The sequence below is a fragment of the Mirounga leonina genome, unplaced genomic scaffold (assembly GCF_011800145.1).
Source record: "Mirounga leonina isolate KUSES-001 unplaced genomic scaffold, KU_Mleo_1.0 Mir_165, whole genome shotgun sequence".
Classification (NCBI taxonomy): Eukaryota; Metazoa; Chordata; class Mammalia; order Carnivora; family Phocidae; genus Mirounga; species Mirounga leonina.
In genome coordinates, this window is record NW_023270415.1 from 82678480 (window position 1) to 82697775 (window position 19296).

At 48.3% G+C, this 19296-nt stretch overlaps 1 protein-coding gene across 2 annotated transcripts; it reads left to right on the top strand.

Moving 5' to 3' along the window:
* Positions 1–3091: 3091 nt before the first annotated feature.
* Positions 3092–11581, top strand: CUNH8orf33 (chromosome unknown C8orf33 homolog). Of its 2 annotated transcripts, XM_035012253.1 has the most exons (6): positions 3092–3151; positions 3239–3284; positions 3384–3562; positions 3768–3852; positions 4002–4148; positions 4631–5236. In XM_035012253.1, the coding sequence occupies exons 1-6, from the start codon at positions 3146–3148 to the stop codon at positions 4768–4770; spliced, it is 603 nt and encodes a 200-aa protein (XP_034868144.1). In that variant the 5' UTR covers positions 3092–3145; the 3' UTR covers positions 4771–5236. The 2 variants fall into 2 exon arrangements, with proteins under 2 accessions (XP_034868144.1, XP_034868143.1); XM_035012252.1 differs by lacking the exon at positions 4631–5236 and adding an exon at positions 9978–11581 and having other exon boundaries at positions 3130–3151; positions 3239–3562.
* The last annotated feature ends 7715 nt before the right edge of the window (positions 11582–19296 follow it).

A 19296-nucleotide genomic window follows, 5' to 3' on the forward strand; every position in this document is an offset into this window, starting at 1 on the left:
CAATGGTACACAGCAACATGTGTAACCCTCACATACTTATTGAGAAAAACAAGCTTAAGAACACCTATAGGATGATTTAATGTATGTAAAGTTCAAAACATGCAAAACTAAACAGTATTATTTAAAGATACATATTTATGTTATTTTTAAAAAAGATTTTATTTATTTATTTGTCAGAGAGTGAGTGAGAGAGAGAGCACAAGCAGGGGTAGTGGCAGGCAGAGGGAGAAACAGGCTCCCCACTGCACAAGGACCCCGATGCAGGACTCGATCCCAGCACCCTGGGATCATGACCTGAGATGAAGGCAGCTGCTTAACTGAGACACCCAGGCATCCCCATATTTATGTTATGTACGCACACATAAGTCCTGAAAGATATTGATAATGCTCTGTTTCTTCAACTGGGTGGTAGTTACATTTTTTATTTTTACCTTCAAATACATTTATTTATACAGTTAATCTTCATTATTGTGGATTCCGTATTTGCAAATTCACCTGGTTGCTAAAATTTACTTGTAACCCCCAAAACCTCCCCTCATGCTTTCACAGTCATTCACAGACATGCACAGAGTAATGAAAATTCAGGGTCACTACACTTACATGTTCCCAGCTGAGACTGAACAGCCAACACTGCTCTCATACTGTAAACCAGGTCCTTTTCATGGTATATTCGATGTTACACTTTTTGCATTCTTGTGCTTTTTGGTGGTGATTTTGCTGTTTAAAATGGCCCTCCAGCATAGTGCTGGGGTGTTGTCTAGTGTTCCTAAGGTACGCTGTGCCTTACAGAGAAAATACATGTGCTATATAAACTTCATTCAGGTACTAGTCATCGTGCTGTTGGCCATGACATCAATGTTAATAAATCAACAACATATATTAGATCTATATGTTAATATATATTAAATAAAAATACGTAAGAAGGTGATGTATCAATCGGCAGATGAAAATGTGACTGGAGGATCCCAGGAACCCAACTGTACTTCCCGTAGGAGTGATGGTTCAGTACTCACAAATTCAGTGTTCTCAGTTACTTTATAGAACTATCTTGAATGATAAGTGACTGCATATGAATATTGATATTTGCAGGTATGAAATTTGTAATATATTTTCTAAAGAGGCTAGGGGAGTAGGCAGAGGAAAGATCATTTTAGTGGAGACTAGTGGAGACTTATCTATTCAAGAAATAGGGAGTAGCCATGGTGATGGAGAGTGAAACGTTAGAGGAGTGGTTTCTGGGGTTGTTGTGGAGGTGCAGAAGCCAGGGAGAGGAAGCTGAAGACTTGTACTTACTTTTATGAGTCCTTTTTACACGCCAGGGTGGGAAGCAGTGGAGAGATGTGGAGACTTATTGACATGGAAGCTGGGTCCTCTACGCCTTCCTGTCTAAAGTTCTTCAAGGACCTGCTGTCTGGGTCTGGGGGTTTGAATAGGTACTAGTACTGCCAGGGAAGGAAAATGAGGTGTCTGTGCAGGGCAGAGGCCAGTGGGATTGCAGGGGCCTGTAAGGAGGTCAGAAGGCTGGGAGATCAGTGGGACCAGAGCAGAGTGAGGTCTGGAAAAAGTTGTCTCTGTGTGATTTGTAGGGCATGTGCTGGCCGGAAGGTCAGGCAAACCGCTGTCCATGTCAGCTAAGAAGCCTGGACTTCATGCTGGAGGAAATAGATTTCTAGGCATGACAGTAACATAGCTTTTGTTTTAGAAAGCTCACTTCCACCACAGGATGTTTCAGAACAGACAAGGCGGAGTGGAAGTGCAGAGATTAGCAAGGCCTGGATTGAGGTTGTTCAGGGCAGAGATGGTGTGTGTGTGAGGAGGGGTGGAGACCATTGAGGAGATAAACTGATAGGATTGGGTGGCTGATTGCATATAGGGCTGTTGAAGAGGATAGTCTGGTGTGAGGCTTGTGCTCAGACACAGATGTCTGGGTGGAGAAAGCTTTCTGGAAGAAGCAGTTCTGGGCCAAGTCACACAGGTTGATTCACAGCCAAACAAGGCAAGAAAAAGCCCTTTTGGATCTGGAACCCACTCACCACCAAAACCTCCAGTCTGCCAGGACTGAAACACATCTAACTGTGGTAGTTTAAAAATATGTCTAAAAGTTTTTGATATTCCTCCCTTCAAGAGGGGTCACCAGAGACCCTAATTTAGAACCAAACAGCTATACTGTTGCTAGATTCCTGATCTTCAGAAACTGTACCAAATGTTTACTGTTTTCGATTTGCTAAGTTTTGTGACAACTTGGCTGCAATAAATAATACACCAGCTATCTGTGATGACCAAATTTCTACCCTCTGAGACCTCCCAGCCCGTCCACTGCCTCAGGAAACGACACTTCTACCCCTATTTCCCTGACAGGAATATCATCAGCCAGCACTCAGACTCGTGTCCTCCCGAAGCCCCTCGTCCTTCTTGCGGAGGTCTGCCGACGCCTGTTACCCCGGGCAGGGAGGAGGCACCCTGGTCTGTAGTGCTGTATGGTGGGAGGTCTGCCCTGGGGCCAAAGGGGCAAGGTAGATCGTGGGAGGGGGCTCCCTCTCTGCCCTCTCCCCTGCCGCGCTCAGTCAGGCCACCAAGTGCGCAGGCTCTTCCCCTGTTTCTGAAATCCCTCCACATTGTCAGCCTCACCCGCCCCCAGCCCGTCCGGCCCTCGTCCCAAGACAGCGAAGGATCTTTAAAACACACATCTGAGTAGGACCCCATCACTCTTCGGATGAACGTCTCTTCCCCTTACGCTCAAAATCAAAGCGGACAGCAGGTATCCTTCGGCGCCTGCGTGACCGGGTCTCGCCGAACGCTCCGACCTCGCCTTGCACCGCGGCCCCTGTCCCCGGCCTCCTTCCCGCTAACCGGCCAGTCCCGCCGGCCCGGCACGGGTCTTTGCTGCACCGGAGGTCTTTGCTGACCACTCGCCGCCCCGTTTCGGCCGCTATTCACGACGCTTCTCTGTGACGGCTTTTCCCTCCCCACTAGGTGAGCTTTGAGAGAATTCCCTCGTTCGGGGATCGTCCTTGCAACCAGAGCGGGGCCTGCCCACTGCGCCGTCCGCGCCCAGCGGAACTCGGCGCCGCAGACGCGTTTCCGGAGGAGGGAATTTGGCGTCGGACCTCAGGCCCTACGTAATCTCCGGCGGCGACGGCGGCGCATGGCGGTGAGCTGAGCCGGGAAATCGTGGGGACGCCAGGGTCTTGGGCAGTCGGTGGCCCCCCGTGACCCCTTGCTGCCCCCCCTTCTCCAGGCCCTAGGACATCCTGCTCGGGAGAAATCAGCGACCGAAGGCCCAGGTACCGCCCGCGCGCCCCGCAGCCCCCGGCCCCCTGGATCGCTTCCCAACGCCCCGAGTCCTTCCGCCATCAGGCCCCATCCGGTCGGTCTCTGCTTAGGGCTCTCCGCGTGCAGTGACGCCGCCCCCGGGGAGCACCCCGAACGCCGCGGAGGCGCCGCAGCCTCCAAGAAGCGAAAGAAGAAGAAAATCCGGAATGGGGCCTCTGTGGCGAATGGAGGCGGGAAGGTCTCAGAAAAACCGGCCTCAGAGGAAGCGCCCCTAAGCGCGGAGGCTCAGGCAAGGCGGGCCTCGGTCGGGAAGGGTGGCGATCCCCGATGCGTCCCGGTGTGCGTGCGTTGGCCGGTGCGTGTGGTCTCGGAGTTTCGGAGTTAAGGCAGGGAGAGGGATGGGACGGGGGGGGGGGAGGGGTCCCTGTGAGATGGGGCTGGAGGCCGCGGGGTCCTGCTGCCGTCTCGTAGCCACTCTCCCCAATTCATCACAGGCGGAGCAGCTGGCCCGGGAACTGGCGTGGTGTGTGGAACAGCTGGAGCTGGGCCTCAAGATGCAGAGACCCAGTCGGAAACAGAGTGAGGAGCCTTTCTGTCGAGTTGGGGGGGAGGGGCACTGCGATAGTGCTGCTGTGGCCTGCGGGTGGTGCCACGGGATGGAGTTGTCATTGCTGTAGGACGGCAGGAGGTGAGGGTAGAGGTTACTAGTCATTTGTTTTTGTTTTCAGAAGAGCAGGCTATTGGGGCAATCCGAACCCTTCGCAGCGAAAGAACCCCCCTGCCCCGGAAGAGGCAGCTGATGCATTCCTTGTTTGGGGACTACAGGGCTCAGATGGAAGCTGAGCGGTGCGAAGCCCTTCGGGTACTCAGAACTGGTGAGGAGTGATTCCAGGGGGTAGGGAGGAAGAGCCCAGGGAGTGACAGGAAGAAGCCCAGAGTAACAGGGCTGGCGGGGGCGGGCAGGGGGAGGACACTGACTCACGGAGGCCTGGGAGAGCAGGGAGAGAAGAAGCTGGGGCTGTTTTAGAGAGAGAGAGAGACAGAGACAGAGCGCGCTTGGTGGGGAGGGGCAGTGGGAGAGAGAGAATCTCAAGCTGACTCCCCGATGAGAGCAGAGCCCTGTGCTCTATGGGGGACTGGATCTCCTGACCCTTAGATCATGACCTGAGCTGAAATCAAGAGTTGGAAGCTTAACTGAGGCACCCAGGTGCTCCTGTCTCTAAGCGGAGTTTGATGATAATACCTTCCCTAAAATGTTGAGGAGTGCATCAGTTTTCTGTCCCAAGGGGTTAGAGTTGAATGGGCGCAGGTAATGTTAGCTGTTCTGTTCTGACGCCGTCTGTCCCCTCCCCCACAGCAGCCCGCACAGCACAAGTGCAGCCTGTAGGTGAGGCCACCAGAAAGAAGAGTGGAAGGGTCTGCAGGCCTCGCCAGGCGGGGGTCGCCAAGGCCACGCTGGACACTCCTGATAAAGAGTTTAGGTTCAATTTCTTTTAGCTTGTCTTCCATCCTGGAACACTTCCCCTGCCCAGGTAGTGTGGGGGTTTGTCTTGAGTGCAGAGCCTTTCTGGGAATGCCCTGTCAGACAGATGTGGGGTTGTTCTGTCCATGGCTGGTCATTCGATCTGGTGCCATGGCTGTGGGACCCATGTGAGACCAGCCTATTGGGTACTGTCAGATAAGTACAAGACCCATTTGTAGATTTTCAGATGAAATGTTCTTCCTGTCAGAAGAAGGAGGTCCGTTTAAAAAAGCTTCTTCAATAACCTGAAGTGAGTGTTCAGCATGTTGTAGAAAGAACGTTTTACTCAGTCTTTAGGCTGAGATTAAGCAGCCGTTTGTAGTAAGGAGTACGGAGGAAGCTATGTAGCTATACTGGTGCTCCAGTGCCCTGTCCAATGGTGTAGTGCTTTATGTCATAATGTCACGTTGCACTAATAAAACTATTTTTGGTAAAAATGGATTAGTGAATCCATGTGAGTGCTAACCCATCTGAGTACAGATGAGGCAGGCGTCTGGCATGGTTGGGTTCCAGGCTCACCACAACTCTTGGTCCTTAGTATTGCCCTCGTTCCTGAGCATATGTCATCCTCAGGGAGCCATTGTGGCTCCCAGAAGGCCAGGCTTTGTTCTTAGGAGCAGAGAGCTTGTCCTCACAATCCTGGCTGAAGACCGGGGCTGAGCCTCAGTAGGTCACCTCTCCAGACCTTGGCTGCTCCAAGTGATAGTCCCAGAACTTTTCTTGCGTCGAATCGGGGTGGCTTAATGCAGTTGTGATGCCATCTTTGCTGGTGTCTCCCAAGCTTGCATCCCAGACTAGATAGATAACCTGGAGCCCAGCTGCCTACCCAGCATTTCTCCTTTGATGTTTCATGGGCATTTCAAACTTGACATGTCCAAAACATTTGATTGGCCCCTAAATCTCCCTTTGTCTTCTGCTTTTGAGTGAATGGCCCTACTGCCCACCTAGTTGATTAGGCCAAAAACCTGTGTCATCCTTTCTTGCTTTCCTTCTCCCATACAAGTGTTCAGTACTTTAGCTGGTATGTGAGTTCTGTCTTCAAGCTAAATCTCTGATCTTTTGTGCTTTCTCTTCATTGCTCGGCATTCTAGTCCTGGCCCTGGCTCTTCCCCTGACTGCTGTGTGAGCCTCCCGGTTAGTGTCAGTACATCGCTTTTGCCTCTTGTGTGTTCAGTGCAGCCAGTGGTCCTCCATGTATATCGATTGGGTCCTATTTCTCTAATCTAGTGACTTCATTGTACCTAGGATACAATGCGAAGGCTGGTGGACAAGGTCCCACTTAGGGCCTGCACACATTTAGGCTCCTGACCACCTCTCTGATGTGGCCCCCTTTTCTCGTTCCCACCTTGCTGGCTTCTTGTCTGCTCCTGAGATAACCAACTCAGTCCTGCCTCAACGGTTTCAATCCTGGTATGATGTTCACTAAAAGTCCACTTGTAGCAGGTCTTGGACTTTGGGAAACATGGTGCATGGAGAATGGGAAACAGGACTCATCTGAAGACAAGAGATGGGAGGGCACTGTTTAGCCTCTGGGCCATCAACCCTGCTTCCCTCTTAGGTCATTTTTCTACTCAGGATGCTCCTTCAGCTTGTACCCAGCTGTGTTCTTGGTGGTGTTTCATCCATGGCTTGCATGTTGGGCAACCACAGCTAAGTCACACCCCTTACCCTGGCTGCAGTTCACCCATCTATAAATGGGGTGGGTATAGGTGGTGCTAGGTGAGGTTAACTGGCCTACCTACACCACTCTCAGGCCTCGGTCTTCTGGTCTATGCAACAGGCACTGCTGTGTGGGGGTCTCAACTGCAGCTCCATGGCTCTGCAGCTCATGTTTGGTTCTTCCTAGTGACCTTTGCAGCAACACCCACATGTCTGATACAAATACCACTGGACGATGATCATTTGTTCTGCAAACTTTTTTTTTTTTTAAGGTTTTATTTATTTGACAGAGCACACGAGCAGGGGGACTGGCGGAGGGAAAGGGAGAAGCAGACCTTCCGCTGAGCAGGGAGCCCGATGTAGGGACTCCATCCCCGAACTCTGGGCATGACCCGAACCAAAGGTAGATGCTCAACTGACTGAGCCACCCAGGCGTCCTTGTCCTACAAACTTTTATTAGCACTTGCTCAGTTCCCCATGGCCTATTCCAAGGACTATATTCTTTCTAGCAGCTGGGGGTCCTCCCCCTTTTTTGAGTCCCATTGTCTCCTGAAAAATAGAGGTGTATCACCTACCTTATGGGTGTCTGGCCAGGATACGCTCACATCCCCCAAGGTTTTGGAAGCCCCTTTAATGCCCATGTGCAACTGCACATGCCCCAGGTATCTTGGGGTTCCCAGGAAGCCCCCAGCTTAGTTTGCCCACTTGCTGTGCCCCTGTGACTCACCAAAAGCTGGGCCCTCTGGCCTGAAACTCTCCAGTTCTGCCCTTCCAGTCCTTGGCTCAGTTGTCCCCCCCCCCCCATCTCTGGTCATGTGGACACCCCACATGGGGAGCTTCAGAAACAGGTGACACTCAGCCCTTTTCCTGTCATTTTACTTAGAAGGGGAGACAAACCATGAGAGACTCTTGGCTCCAGGAAAAAAACCGAGGGTTGTGGAAAGGGAGGTGGATGGGGGGTTGGGGTAACTGGGTGATGGGCATTAAGGAGGGCACGTGACGTGATGAACACTGGGTGTTATGTGCAACTAATGAGTCACGAATATTATATCAAAAACTAATGATGTATTATGTGTTCGCTAGTTGAATTTAAATTAAAAAAAAAGGGAATGCTAGTTTCTTAAAATTCTCAATAGTGAATTTCAGAGGAGTAGAAGATAGAAAGCTGTAAACTAACCTTTAGGAATGCTGGGAAAAAAGTAGAAAGACCTGTTTGAGACTGGAGTGTGGGAAAGACTTTTGTAAATGAGGAAAATAGGAAAGTGAAATAAAGCCTAGTGACAGAGAAGTGGTTCAAAAAATGGAACGTAAAATGAGATCACTGCACACCTGGTAAGGAGAGATTTGCAGAATTTTGTAGAAGATTGCATATCTCGGCTCAGAGTGTATGTGTCATCAAAGCCGGGAGACCTTCCTAGCCAGATTAGAGTCACTTGCATTAGGTAATGCCAGAATTAGAGGCCCCATGACACCTCACTTTCCTTCCTGGTGTGGTAAACCTGAAAGCCATGACCACAATGATGGTTTTGGCCAAAATAATGGAAAGACCTATGGTAAACACACACTAAATGTGGATTGCCAGAGGATGCAGGTGGCTGTGTTGGGGGTCAATGAAGAGTAAGGCGCAGAGGAAGCACAGGGCGAGGGAGATGAGGAGGATGTAGCTGAGGGATTGGTTGTTGATCGACTCAGAGCTTTACAAAGACCCCCCAAGTAAAAAACCAGAAAGATCACAGTTTTGGGGGGGTGGCAATCTCTCTTACTGTTTGCATAGTGATTGCACACTTCACACAGGCGTCTGTGTGATGAGAAAGCAGAGATGTAATGTCTCAGGTTCAGTAATTCTTACATATTCCCACTAAAAAAACACAGTTGCATTGGAACATTTGGACATAGTTCTCCACACAGCTACAGGGAAGTTCCTTCATGCATAATTTTAGGTTTACATTGCCCATTCCCGGATAATTTTATGGAAAAAATATTTCCTCTTAAGTGTATAAGGGAGGTATTTATTTTGTCTTTCATGGGGAAATTGTAATAGATTCTTAGACTTGCAAATATCATTTCTTCTGGTTATGTCTTAGGTTTGCCTTCTGATGTTGATTGGTTTTTGGAAACGCCCCCCCCCCCAATCAAACACTGATGATATGTGAGAATAGTTGATTTTTTTTTTTTTTAAGATTTTATTTATTCATGAGAGACAGAGAGAGAGAGGCAGAGGGAGAAGCAGGCTCCCAAGGAGCAGGGAGCCCGATGCGGGACTCGATCCCAGGACCCTGGGATCATGACCTGAGCCGAAGGCAGATGCTTAACCATCTGAGCCACCCAGGCGCCTGAGAATAGTTGATTTTTATTAGGTTCAATAACGGTATTGTGGTTCTGTGGAAAATTGTGCTGGTATTTTTAGAAGTGCATACTGAAAGAGTTAGCTGTGCAGTGTTGTTATGTCTGTAATTTATAATATTTTACAATATAAAAATGTGAAGCAAATATAGCTAATTATTAATAATTAAGTCTAAATGATATGTACATGGCATTCACCACACCATTGTCTTCACTGTATTGGAAAAATTTCCTATTATGTCAAAAAAGAAGAAAAGCCAAATCACCAATGGTAAATCCTCCTAAGTTTAAAATATATTTACCTTTACTTTTACTAGGTCAATATTCATTAATTTCTTATCCCCCGTGTGAATTTCTACTGTAAGTTTAAACAATATAAATTCCTAATAAAAAACAAAACTATTTTGTCAACTTTAGTTAGTAAATTCTGCCATAAGATGGCAGTTTCCCCTCATTTATTCCTGACAGCAGTGTGGTAGTGTCCTTGTCCCATTGTCGTCTCTGAACAATGCCATTGATAGGGATTTTGGGGTGGCACCAACTTCCTGTACAGTTTGGAGGCCAATTCTGTAGTGTGACATTGTCCTGGAGGCTTACTAGGCCTCAAACCTGTTTATCTAACCCTCTTGATGCTTCTCTGAGTTTCCTATCACTTCTATACAAAACAGACACATTTGAAAACTAAAGAATCCACGGCTGCTCTTAGGTCTCATTTAGCATATTTTTCAGTAGCTAGACAGCTCCTAGGTCTCTTCAGCCTGTTGAACCTTCCCATTTCTGAGACATCAACACCCTGCAAAACATTTTTGGTAACCTCATTGGATTTGTTAAATCAACGAGGCAAATTTTATTCAAGTGCAATAACATTTTCAAGGTGGGAAGTGAATGAGTAGGAATTAACCAGGCAAGGTAGTTGGTGAGGGCATCAAGAATCAAGGATAGAGGGGGCGCCTGGGTGGCTCAGTCGTTAAGCGTCTGCCTTCGGCTCAGGTCATGATCCCGGGGTCCTGGGATCGAGCCCCGCATCGGGCTCCCTGCTTGGCAGGAAGCCTGCTTCTCCCTCTCCCACTCCCCCTGCTTGTGTTCCTGCTCTAGCTGTCTCTTTCTCTGTCAAATAAATAAATAAAATCGTTAAAAAAAAAAAAAAGAATCAAGGATTTGGAACAACTGTGTCTTCCAGCAGGTCTGTGGCCTCCAGAAAACATGCCAAGTGTGGATTCTGGGCTGTGGAATAATCCTTGAGCCTCCCACTGATTCACTGAGCATCCAAAGAGTTCCAGAGTATAGACCTCCACATTCCACCCACCTTGAAGGTGGTGGGTGTATGATCCAAGTCTAGCCAACCCCATGCTCCATCTTCTGGGTGCTCAGATGGCCTCAAGGACGAGAATGTGTCCCAAGACCAAAGGTACTTAAGGCTGTGACTTTTCTTGGAACTCAAGGAAAGGAGAAACGCTTCCCAGTAGACTGGATGATGAGTGGGCGTCAGCCTGCAGTTGCTGGAGGCCCGAGATGCAGTGAAAGAGACTATGCCTGTGAATGTCCAGAACACTTAGCAGGATGGAGGATTGGAGAAAGTCCAGATCATACTGTGAGAGTGTGAGCCCCTGGCACTGCCAGGTCTAAACCCACTCTTAACTTGCCTCTTGCAAGTAATCATGTATTTCTACCATTTAAAAGTATTAATTCTTTTACTTCAGTAAGTATGTCCAGTCCCTTGCCATCCAAAGTGCTAGGTGACACATCAGGATCAACAGTCCCTGAGACTCCCCGTGCATGGTGTCCTCACTGGGCGGGCCATGGCTGGTGGAGAGGAGGACAGTAGGTGGGGTCAGGTCTCAGGGCAGTTCCAGAACAGTGAGGGGAGAACCAGCAGGAGGAAGAGGCCTCTGGATGGCTAATTGGTCTGCTTGTTTTTTCCTTATTTTAGGGTCCATATTGTTATTGTGCATTTTTATTAGGAAATCACCCATTTCCTCTAGGCTTCCAGTCTGATGCAATAGGTTTCTCTTATTTGACCTTTGATTTCTACTCTCTATTTTTTTTCAGAATTGTCACAATTGAAGAACAAATGTTGATACATTATTATTTACTAAAGTCCGTACTTTATTCAGGTTCCTTCTGTTCTACGTTTTCTGGCTCCAGGATCCCATGCAGGGCACCACGTGACATGTGGTCATCACATCTCTTTAGGCTCTCCTTAGTTGTGACAGTCCCTCAGACTTGTTTCAGTGACCTTGACCATGTTGAGGAGGACTGGTCGGGCATTTTGTACATAGACCTGCATTGGGATTTACTTGTTTTTCTCATTGTTAGACTGGGGTTGTAGGTTTCGAGGAAGTGGATCACGGAGGTAAAGTGCTCTGTCATCACTCTACAACAAGGGAACACCTGTCACTGTCCATGTTAACGTTGGTCACCTGGCTGAGGCAGTGTTGGTCTTCCAGGCTTCCCCATCATGAAGTTACTCTTTCCCATGTGCATATGGTGTGTCTTTGTGAGCAGGAAGACACTGTGCGGAGCCCACACACTTTAGGAGAGGGAAATTAGTTTCTCCTCCTTGATGGATGGCTGAGTGTCTACATCTATTATTTGGAATTCTGTTAGGACAGGTCTCTTCAATCCCAATTGTAAAAACCTGTGTAATCTGTTAATAAAAAATACAACTAATTTAAAAGATCACATTGGCTTTATTGAACAGTTCATGAATTGGGCAGCAGCCCATCTAGTAAATAGAAAGGACCTCCTTTGAGCTGCATGGAAGGAAAGGCTTTTAAAAGCAGACAGGAAATTGAAAAAAGGAAATCATTAGCAAAGGATGCATTGTTTTAGGCAAGGTCACCCTCCTAAGGGGAACGGAAGGGGCCATTCAGTACATTTTCCAGGTTGACTGGTTAAAGTTTACATAGAGGTGGGGGTGTGTGAAACTGCAGTTGGGTTAGGTAGTAAGTCCTTGTTTGCTGACCTGGGTCTCTTAACATAAGTGACTCCATTTTGGGCCTGTGGTTTCTTTTTAACAAATCGTTCAATTTTTTTTTTTTAAAGATTTTATTTATTTATTTGACAGAGAGAGAGATAGCGAGAGCAGGAACACAAGCAGGGGGAGTGGGAGAGCGAGAAGCAGGCTTCCTGCTGAGCAGGGAGCCCGATGTGGGACTCGATCCCAGGACCCTGGGATCATGACTTGAGCCGAAGGCAGACGCCCAACGACTGAGCCACCCAGGCGCCCCAACAAATCGTTCATTTTTATCAGCACTTTCCATTGGCTCCTTTCTTCCGTTGACATAATGTCATCTTTGTGGGGTTTTTCTTGGTACTTCTTTAGTTTATGATACTTCAAGGTTATCCTGGCTCCTACATTTACTGTCTCAGTCCTAGTGTCAGCAATTTCTTCAGAGAGCTCTGGCTCCTTTTATTAGAGAATGGTGTTAAAGTCTTACCTGCGGGAACTGAATGTGCTCAGCAGACAATGCAAGGCAATATATGCATGTATTCCAACCTACGTAAACACACCTAATCAAAGATTTCTATGTGGAACTGTCTGTGTCCATATTAAGTCAAAGGTGAGTTCATGCTGATGTCTCCAACCTGGTCATATTGTGATCTTCTCCCTTTGCTCATCTGTAACTTTCTACTTCAACAGTGACAAAGTGGCTCTCACCACCTGCCATGTATTTAATTCATTGCTCCATTGCAGATTACGGATCTGGTGTTTTCAAAACTATTAGCTACCACCCTGATGGGAAAGAACTTTATGAAATAGAGTCCACTGGGTACGTACAGTACATTTTTCCTTTAGTCTACAGATTCCACTCATTTCCAACGCTACTTAGGTCAGCATCTTTTGCCATACAACCTACAGTGAGTGCTTTTTCATACATTTCCAATACGGTTAGATTATTTGTCATATTCTGTATTTCCACTAAAGGGACAGAAGAAATTTTGCTCATTTCAAGGTTCTTCCAGCTCAACTAGGAATTACATTGACATGAGACAGATTAATTAACAGGAGGAAAAACCCCCACAAAGTTTAATCTTGTACACATGATTAAATGACCAAGGCAGGGAGGTTTTATACTTTGTGGACAAAGAGAAAATAAATCTGTGAGGAGTGCAGAGAAGAAAGAAAACTTTAGGAGCTTCAATTAGTAAGGAGTTTTAAACAGAATTTGAGCTGGGGTAGTAAATTAGTCAAAAGTAACAAGGGTTGTTTATGCAGCCTTCTGGGCTCTAAATTTCCCATCTCTGGCGATTAGGAAGTCTTTTCACCTCCTGGCACAGGGAGATCTTCATGTGGAGATGGATTTCCTGCTTCTAGGGGGACAGAGGAGGGTCTGAGTGTCTCTCTTAGATAGGCTGTCTCTTAAGTAACTTTTATTTAAAATGATTGGTATGCCAAAGTGGCACATTTGGGGCAGTCTGCCTTTGGCCCAAACATCCCACATCCTAAATGTGACATTCCCACATCCTAAATAACTTAACGGGAGTAGATTATGATTTACTCTTTGGGGTGTGAAAATGTTTGGGTTTTGACATGCACAGTGGCAGGTATCCAGCACTAAAATATCATGGCATACTTCAAGCTCCCTACCCCATGATCCTTTTGTCATATCTGTAGTTTTTTCTTTTCCAGAATGTCCTATAAATGGGGTCATACAGTGTGTAGCCTTTTCAGACTGGATTCTTTCCCTTACCAAAATAGATGTAAGAATCATCCATGTCATTGTATGGGGTGATGGTTCATTCCTTTTTATTGCTGAATAGATAAACGGGAAAAACAAATAGAAGTTTAATAACATGCATACATCCTGTTTACATGGGAGATACCCAGGAAAACAGAGTAACTCCCATCACCCTAAATGCCATCTTCAGCTAAAGACACAAAAGTTTTGGGTGGTGGGAACACCACTTAAGGGACATTACCAGGCCAAGCACAGTAAAGGAGGGTATGGTTGGTACGCAGATTTAAGTCTGTGCCTTCTCCTTTGGTAAGAGTGTTTTGAGATTTAGTCATTCTTCTCTTCCTGGTACAGAGAGGGAGATACCCTTATAAATGGAGCTTTCCTTTGTCTGTGTACATTTCATTCACCAAATGGCAAGCTCTGCTTAGTTTTCAGAGATTCTCCTGTGTCTTCTGGTTCTTAAAATTAATCAGCCCCAAATAATCCTTGTGCCAAAGAGGCATATTTGGGGTGGCATATTCTGCTTCCTTCACATGGATGCACTCCAGTTTGCTTATGGATTCAACTATTGAAGTACCTCCTGATTTCTGTCAGATTTTAACCACTAGACATAGAGCTGCTGTGCATAACTGCATGAGAGTTTTTGTTTGGAAATAGCTTTTCAAAGCAGTTGTCTAAATACCAGAAGCAAGATTGTTGGATCCTAAAAGTGAGACTTATTTAGCTTTGGAAAAAAACTGCCAAACTGTCTTCTGAAGCCGCAGTAGGTACATTCCCCCAGCGTGAAGAACAGTTGCTGTCATTTCTTACCTTCCAGCAATTGGTATTCTCGTTTTTTGTAGTTTAGCATTTCTGATAGGTGTGCGTTGCTATCTCACTGTTGTTTAAAATTGTAATTTCCTAATGATAGCAGATGTTGAGCATACTTCCCGTGCATATTATGTGTACATCTTCTTTGTCTAGGCATCATTCAGATATTTACCCATTATCAATTAGGTTATATCCTTTTTGTTGAGTTCTGAGAGTTTTTGTATATTTTGAATATAAATCCCTTATCAGATATGTGTTTTGCAAATATTTTCTCCCAGCGTGTGACTTGTCTTTCAGTTTTCTGAGCAAGGTCTTTCACAGAGTAGTTTTAATTTTAGGAGGTTCATGTTATCATTTTTTTTCTTTTGTGGATTGGCCTTTGGTGTTGTGTGTTAAAATTCCTCACCAAAACTAAGGTCATGTAGATTTCCCTTTATGTTTTCTTTTTGATATTTTGATAGTTTTGCATTTTAAATTTATCTACAATTTTGAATGAATTTTGATACAAGTTTTTAAGTTTGTATCTGCATTTCATTTAAGTACATATAGTTTCCAATTGTTCCTATTTCTGGAGATATCAGGGCATATTGGGCTCGATTTCAGTGTGAATTTCCAAAGTTTAATGGATTCCGCTGGATCCAGGGGAGGGGACAGGTGCCTCCACTGAATTGAGTGCACCGCATCTTGCACTGCCTCCAGCGCCTGCAGGGGGCGCCCGAGCCCAGCTCCCCGACCCGTGCGGGGCATGCGCGCCCCTTCTGACAGGAGCCCGACCTCCTCAGGACCCCCTGTGGGGGCTTCTGAAGGACGTGGGTCCGCATCCACACTGACAGGAGCCCAGCCTCCTTAGGACTCGCTGTGGAGGCCTGGGGAGGATGTGGGGCCGCGTCCACACCGACAGGAGTCGGGCCTTCTCAGGACCTGCTGTGGAGGCTTGGGGGGGGGGCACGTGGGGCCTCGTCCACGCTGACAGGACCCGTTGTGGAGGATGTGGGGCTGCGTCCAGGCTGACAGAAGCCCGACCTCCTCAGGACCCGCAGTGGAGGACGTGGGTCCGTGTGTACGCCGACAGGAGCCCGGCCTCCTCAGGACCCGCCTGGGAGGAGAAGGTGAGGAGAAGCCGACTGAGCGGGGACTGCTGAGGGGGTCCGTGCCCACAGGAAGGGCGCGCTGTGTAGACCGTGGGGTTTCCGTGGCTTTGTGTGTGGCGACGTGGGGTCCCCCGCTGTCCTGGGTGCGGGGCTGTGGGGTCTCCCCTTTCTGGGCTCGGAGCCGCTCTGCGGGGTCCGCGCGGATGTGTTTATGCGCGCACGGATTCGGTTCCTGGGGCTCCTCAGGCGGTGTGCAGTCAGGGAGCGGCCGCTGCCGCTGTGCTGGTGCTCCCCCGGCCTCGGCCCTGCGGGGTCCTCCCCGCGTCCACGCCCGCTTCAGGGCTGTTGGTTCGGTGTCTGTGAAGACCCGGCTGGACTGTGTAGACGGCTTTGGGCAGAGTAGACATTTTCACAGAGCCGGTTCTTCCGTGAGCTCAGAGTGTCTCCCCGTCTCTGTGTGTCTCCCTCGATGCCTGTCATCAGAGTCTCACGGGTGTGTGTGTGTGTGTGTGTGAGAGAGAGAGAGAGAGAGAGAGAGAGAACAGGTCTGCCACCTGGTCAGTATTTCAGGTGAAGGTGGGGGAGAGTAGATATTTTCACAGTGTCGGTTCTTCCCTGAGCACGGGGTGTCTTCCCGTCTCCGTGTGTCTCCCTCCATGTCTGCCTTCAGTGTCTCACGGGTGTGTGTGTGTCAGAGAACAGGTCTGTCACCTGGTCAGTATTTCGTGGAGAAGGTGGGGGAAGTTGTCCCGCAGAACCACCACAGAACCCTGAATGAGGAAATCATCGCGGTTTCCACGTTTTAACCCAGACCACAGGCCCACTTCCACTGTCACCACCTGCCCCACTGTCTGAAGCGTCCTTTCCACTCGCGTCCGGTTTTCTTCTTCTGGAACTGCTCCCGACACTTTGCCTTATGCGGGTAACCTTGGCGGATGTAAAGAGCAAGATGGTTGCAATCTGGACTTTTCTGTCTGGCTTCTGTCACTGCGGTTGTTTTCAGTGTCCACCCACGCTGTGACCTGCCTCAGTCCCTCATTCATCTTTTCACTGCGACTAAACACAATAGTATTGACCACTTACAACATTTCACGTGCACAGTTCTCTGGCCTTAGCTGAGTTCCCGCGGTTGTCCTTCATTCTCCAGCACTCTTTCCTTCTCCGCGAGGGGGACTCTGTGCATGAGACGCCAGCTCCCCATTGCCCTTCCCCTCGGCCCCTGCAGCCACATTCTACTTTGTGTCTCAGGATACTTCCTGTAAGTGGGATCACACAGTATCTGTCCTCCTGTGACTGGCTGATTTCACTCAGCGAAACGACTTCCAGGGTCAATCCGTGTTGTAGCCTGTGTCAGAACTCCCTTCGTTTTTAAGGCTTTTTGGATGATTCATTGCTAGTGTATACAAATAAGAGATTTTTGTGTATTGATACTTTGTCCTGTAACTTTGCTGAATTAGGTAACTGGCTGTAATCATTTTTTGTTGATTCTTTAGGAAGCCCTATATAAGATGATGTTATCTCTGGTCTCTGAATAGACAGAGTTCTAGTGTTTACTTTCACATGTGGATGGCTTATTTCTTGCCTTATCATTCTGGGTAGAACTTTCAGTACAATATTGAGCAACAGGTGAAAACCAGCATCCTGTCCTTGTTCCCGATTTCAGAGTAGAGCTGTCCATCTTCAGACTTAAGCATGGTGTTTGCTAGAGATTTAATGAGAAAATTATTCCTTATTCCTGCTTTCATGAATATTTATATCAGCAACAGACATTGGACTTTGGTTAGAACATTTTCTGCATCAATTAACATGACCACATGTTTTTATTTAAAAATGCATTGTGGTGTATAACATTGCTTGGTTTCACTATATTGAATAACCTTTGAGGTGTTTGTGAAGAGTCACTTGCTTATGGTGCACAGTATATTTATGAGCTCTTGGTTTTGCAATCCTTCTGATGTGGCTTCTTACATCTATTTTAAGAAAGGTACAGGAATGTATTTTGCTGATTTTGTGGGGTTGGTAATAGTGGTTAGGGCTAGGGTTAGGGTCTCCCTGTCCTCTGCTGCACAGAACCCATTCTCCTCTGGTAACTAGAGTGATCTTTTCGGAACATAATCTTTGGGCCTCTCTGTGGTCTGCTCCCTTCCTGCCTGTCCTCTCCAGCCTCACCTCTTCCACCACGGCCCCCCGCTTCTGTGGGCCACCCAAGTGTGTGGTCGTCCCACATGTGCCCTGGGCCTGACTACAAGCCTTTGCTTTTGCTGTGCCCTCTGTCAGGATCACTCTTCTATCCCCCTGCTTCATATCTGTGGTGTAATAGATCATACAACTGATACCATTAAGCGCATTTCAGTGGCAATAAGTACAGTCACTGTTCTGCACCTGCCACCTCCATCCATCGCCACGTTTTCATCATCCCAAACTGAACCCCTACCCACGAGACCCTAACCCCCCATTCCCCTTCCCTAGCCCCGGCACCCAGCAGCTCCTTCCACCTCTATGAATTGGAGTGCTCTCTGTCCCTCACAAGTGGGGTCCTCCGGTATCGGTCCTTTAGGAACTGGCTTATTTCACATAGCCCAATGGCCTCAAGGTCTGTCCCTGTGAGCCTGGACCTGACCCACTTTTCCCCCAAAGGAGTGGCTCAGCCCTCTCCTATCTAAGCCAAGCCTCCTCAGTCCCTTCTGCTCCCCTCACCTTCCTCCTCAGCCTGAAGATGATCCCAGCCAATCTGCAACTTTGAAGACCTGTTCAGTCCAGATGTCAGGCACATACCCCGGGGGCCTCGGGCCTCACCTACCCCATCTGTTCACGTCAGGTGCCTGCCCCTGCCCCCCCACCAGCTGGCCACCTGCTCGTCCCACAGGTGTCCCCATCTCAGGAGAGGGAAACACCAAGTCCAGACCCTTGGAGTCCTCTGTGACTTCTTGCTTGCTACCAACTCTCCCAGTAGTGAAGTGGCTATGTCCTGAAGAGGATATTCAGTGTTCAAAACATTTAAAGGCATATGTGAGTCTCTGCTGCCTAGGCAATGGATAACAGTTGGGGCAAATAGAAACCGAGCAGAATCACAGGAAGAAAGGCTGAGGAATGAGGAGCTTTAGGGAAGAAGGGTCTGGAAGCTCTGACTGCCCGTACCTGACCTTCAGATGCCCGTCAGTTACTCCTGTGCCTCTGGTATCTTCCTGGAATCCTGACCAGGCTGTTTTCAGACAGCTCGTCCAGTGGTACCCTCACTTTCTGGGAGGGGGATTTGCTGGAATCCGCAGTGTGTCCTACTGCCCCACTGGGATCGCTTTTTGAAGGTGCGTTGTCTGGGCCATCTGAGGACCCAAGACTGTGGGTCTGTGACCTGGAGGGATTCTGAGCAGAGCTGGTGGGATGGGAGGGCTGCAAGGCCCAGAGGCAGGTTTCCAGAAAGCCGACTGGGGTCCCTGGTGTCCTACCGTTTTTGAATCAAAGCCCTGAGATCTTTAAAATGCCAGCAACGTTACAGCATGGGCCAGAAAAATAAATGTCCCTGTGCACCCAACATCACCTGAACTATTGGCTGTTTCTTGTCACTTGAGCTGAGCACAAAGGATTGGGAGTCGGGGCTTGAGGGGGTTCCTGGGCCAGACTTTGTATTTGGGGGACAAAGGCCATCCAGACAAGCTTGTGCTGAACCTGAAGAGGGGGTCTGTGTGGAGACCCCAGCTGCAGGCACTGCTGTCCACTGATGCCCCCTCAGCCAGCCTCAGTGCACCTGCTGCTGGGGGAGCACCTGCCCCCTCCTCTCTGCCTGAGGGCTCTCTCCTGCACCAGGTGCCTCCTCTCCTGCCAGTCACTGCCAGCCTGCAGCCTGGGAGGGTGGATACCCTGACAACCTCCAGCCCTGGGGACAGAGCCAGTGCGACATGGTCTCCCAGCAGGTCTG

What these genes read in the sequence shown, in the direction of transcription:
- CUNH8orf33 (XM_035012252.1), top strand. An exon ending in CCCTAAGCGCGGAGGCTCAG is followed by an intron (nt 3,563 to 3,767) that starts GCAAGGCGGGCC and finishes AATTCATCACAG; the next exon opens with GCGGAGCAGCTGGCCCGGGA. An exon ending in CCTTCGGGTACTCAGAACTG is followed by an intron (nt 4,149 to 9,977) that starts GTGAGGAGTGAT and finishes TGTGTCTTCCAG; the next exon opens with CAGGTCTGTGGCCTCCAGAA.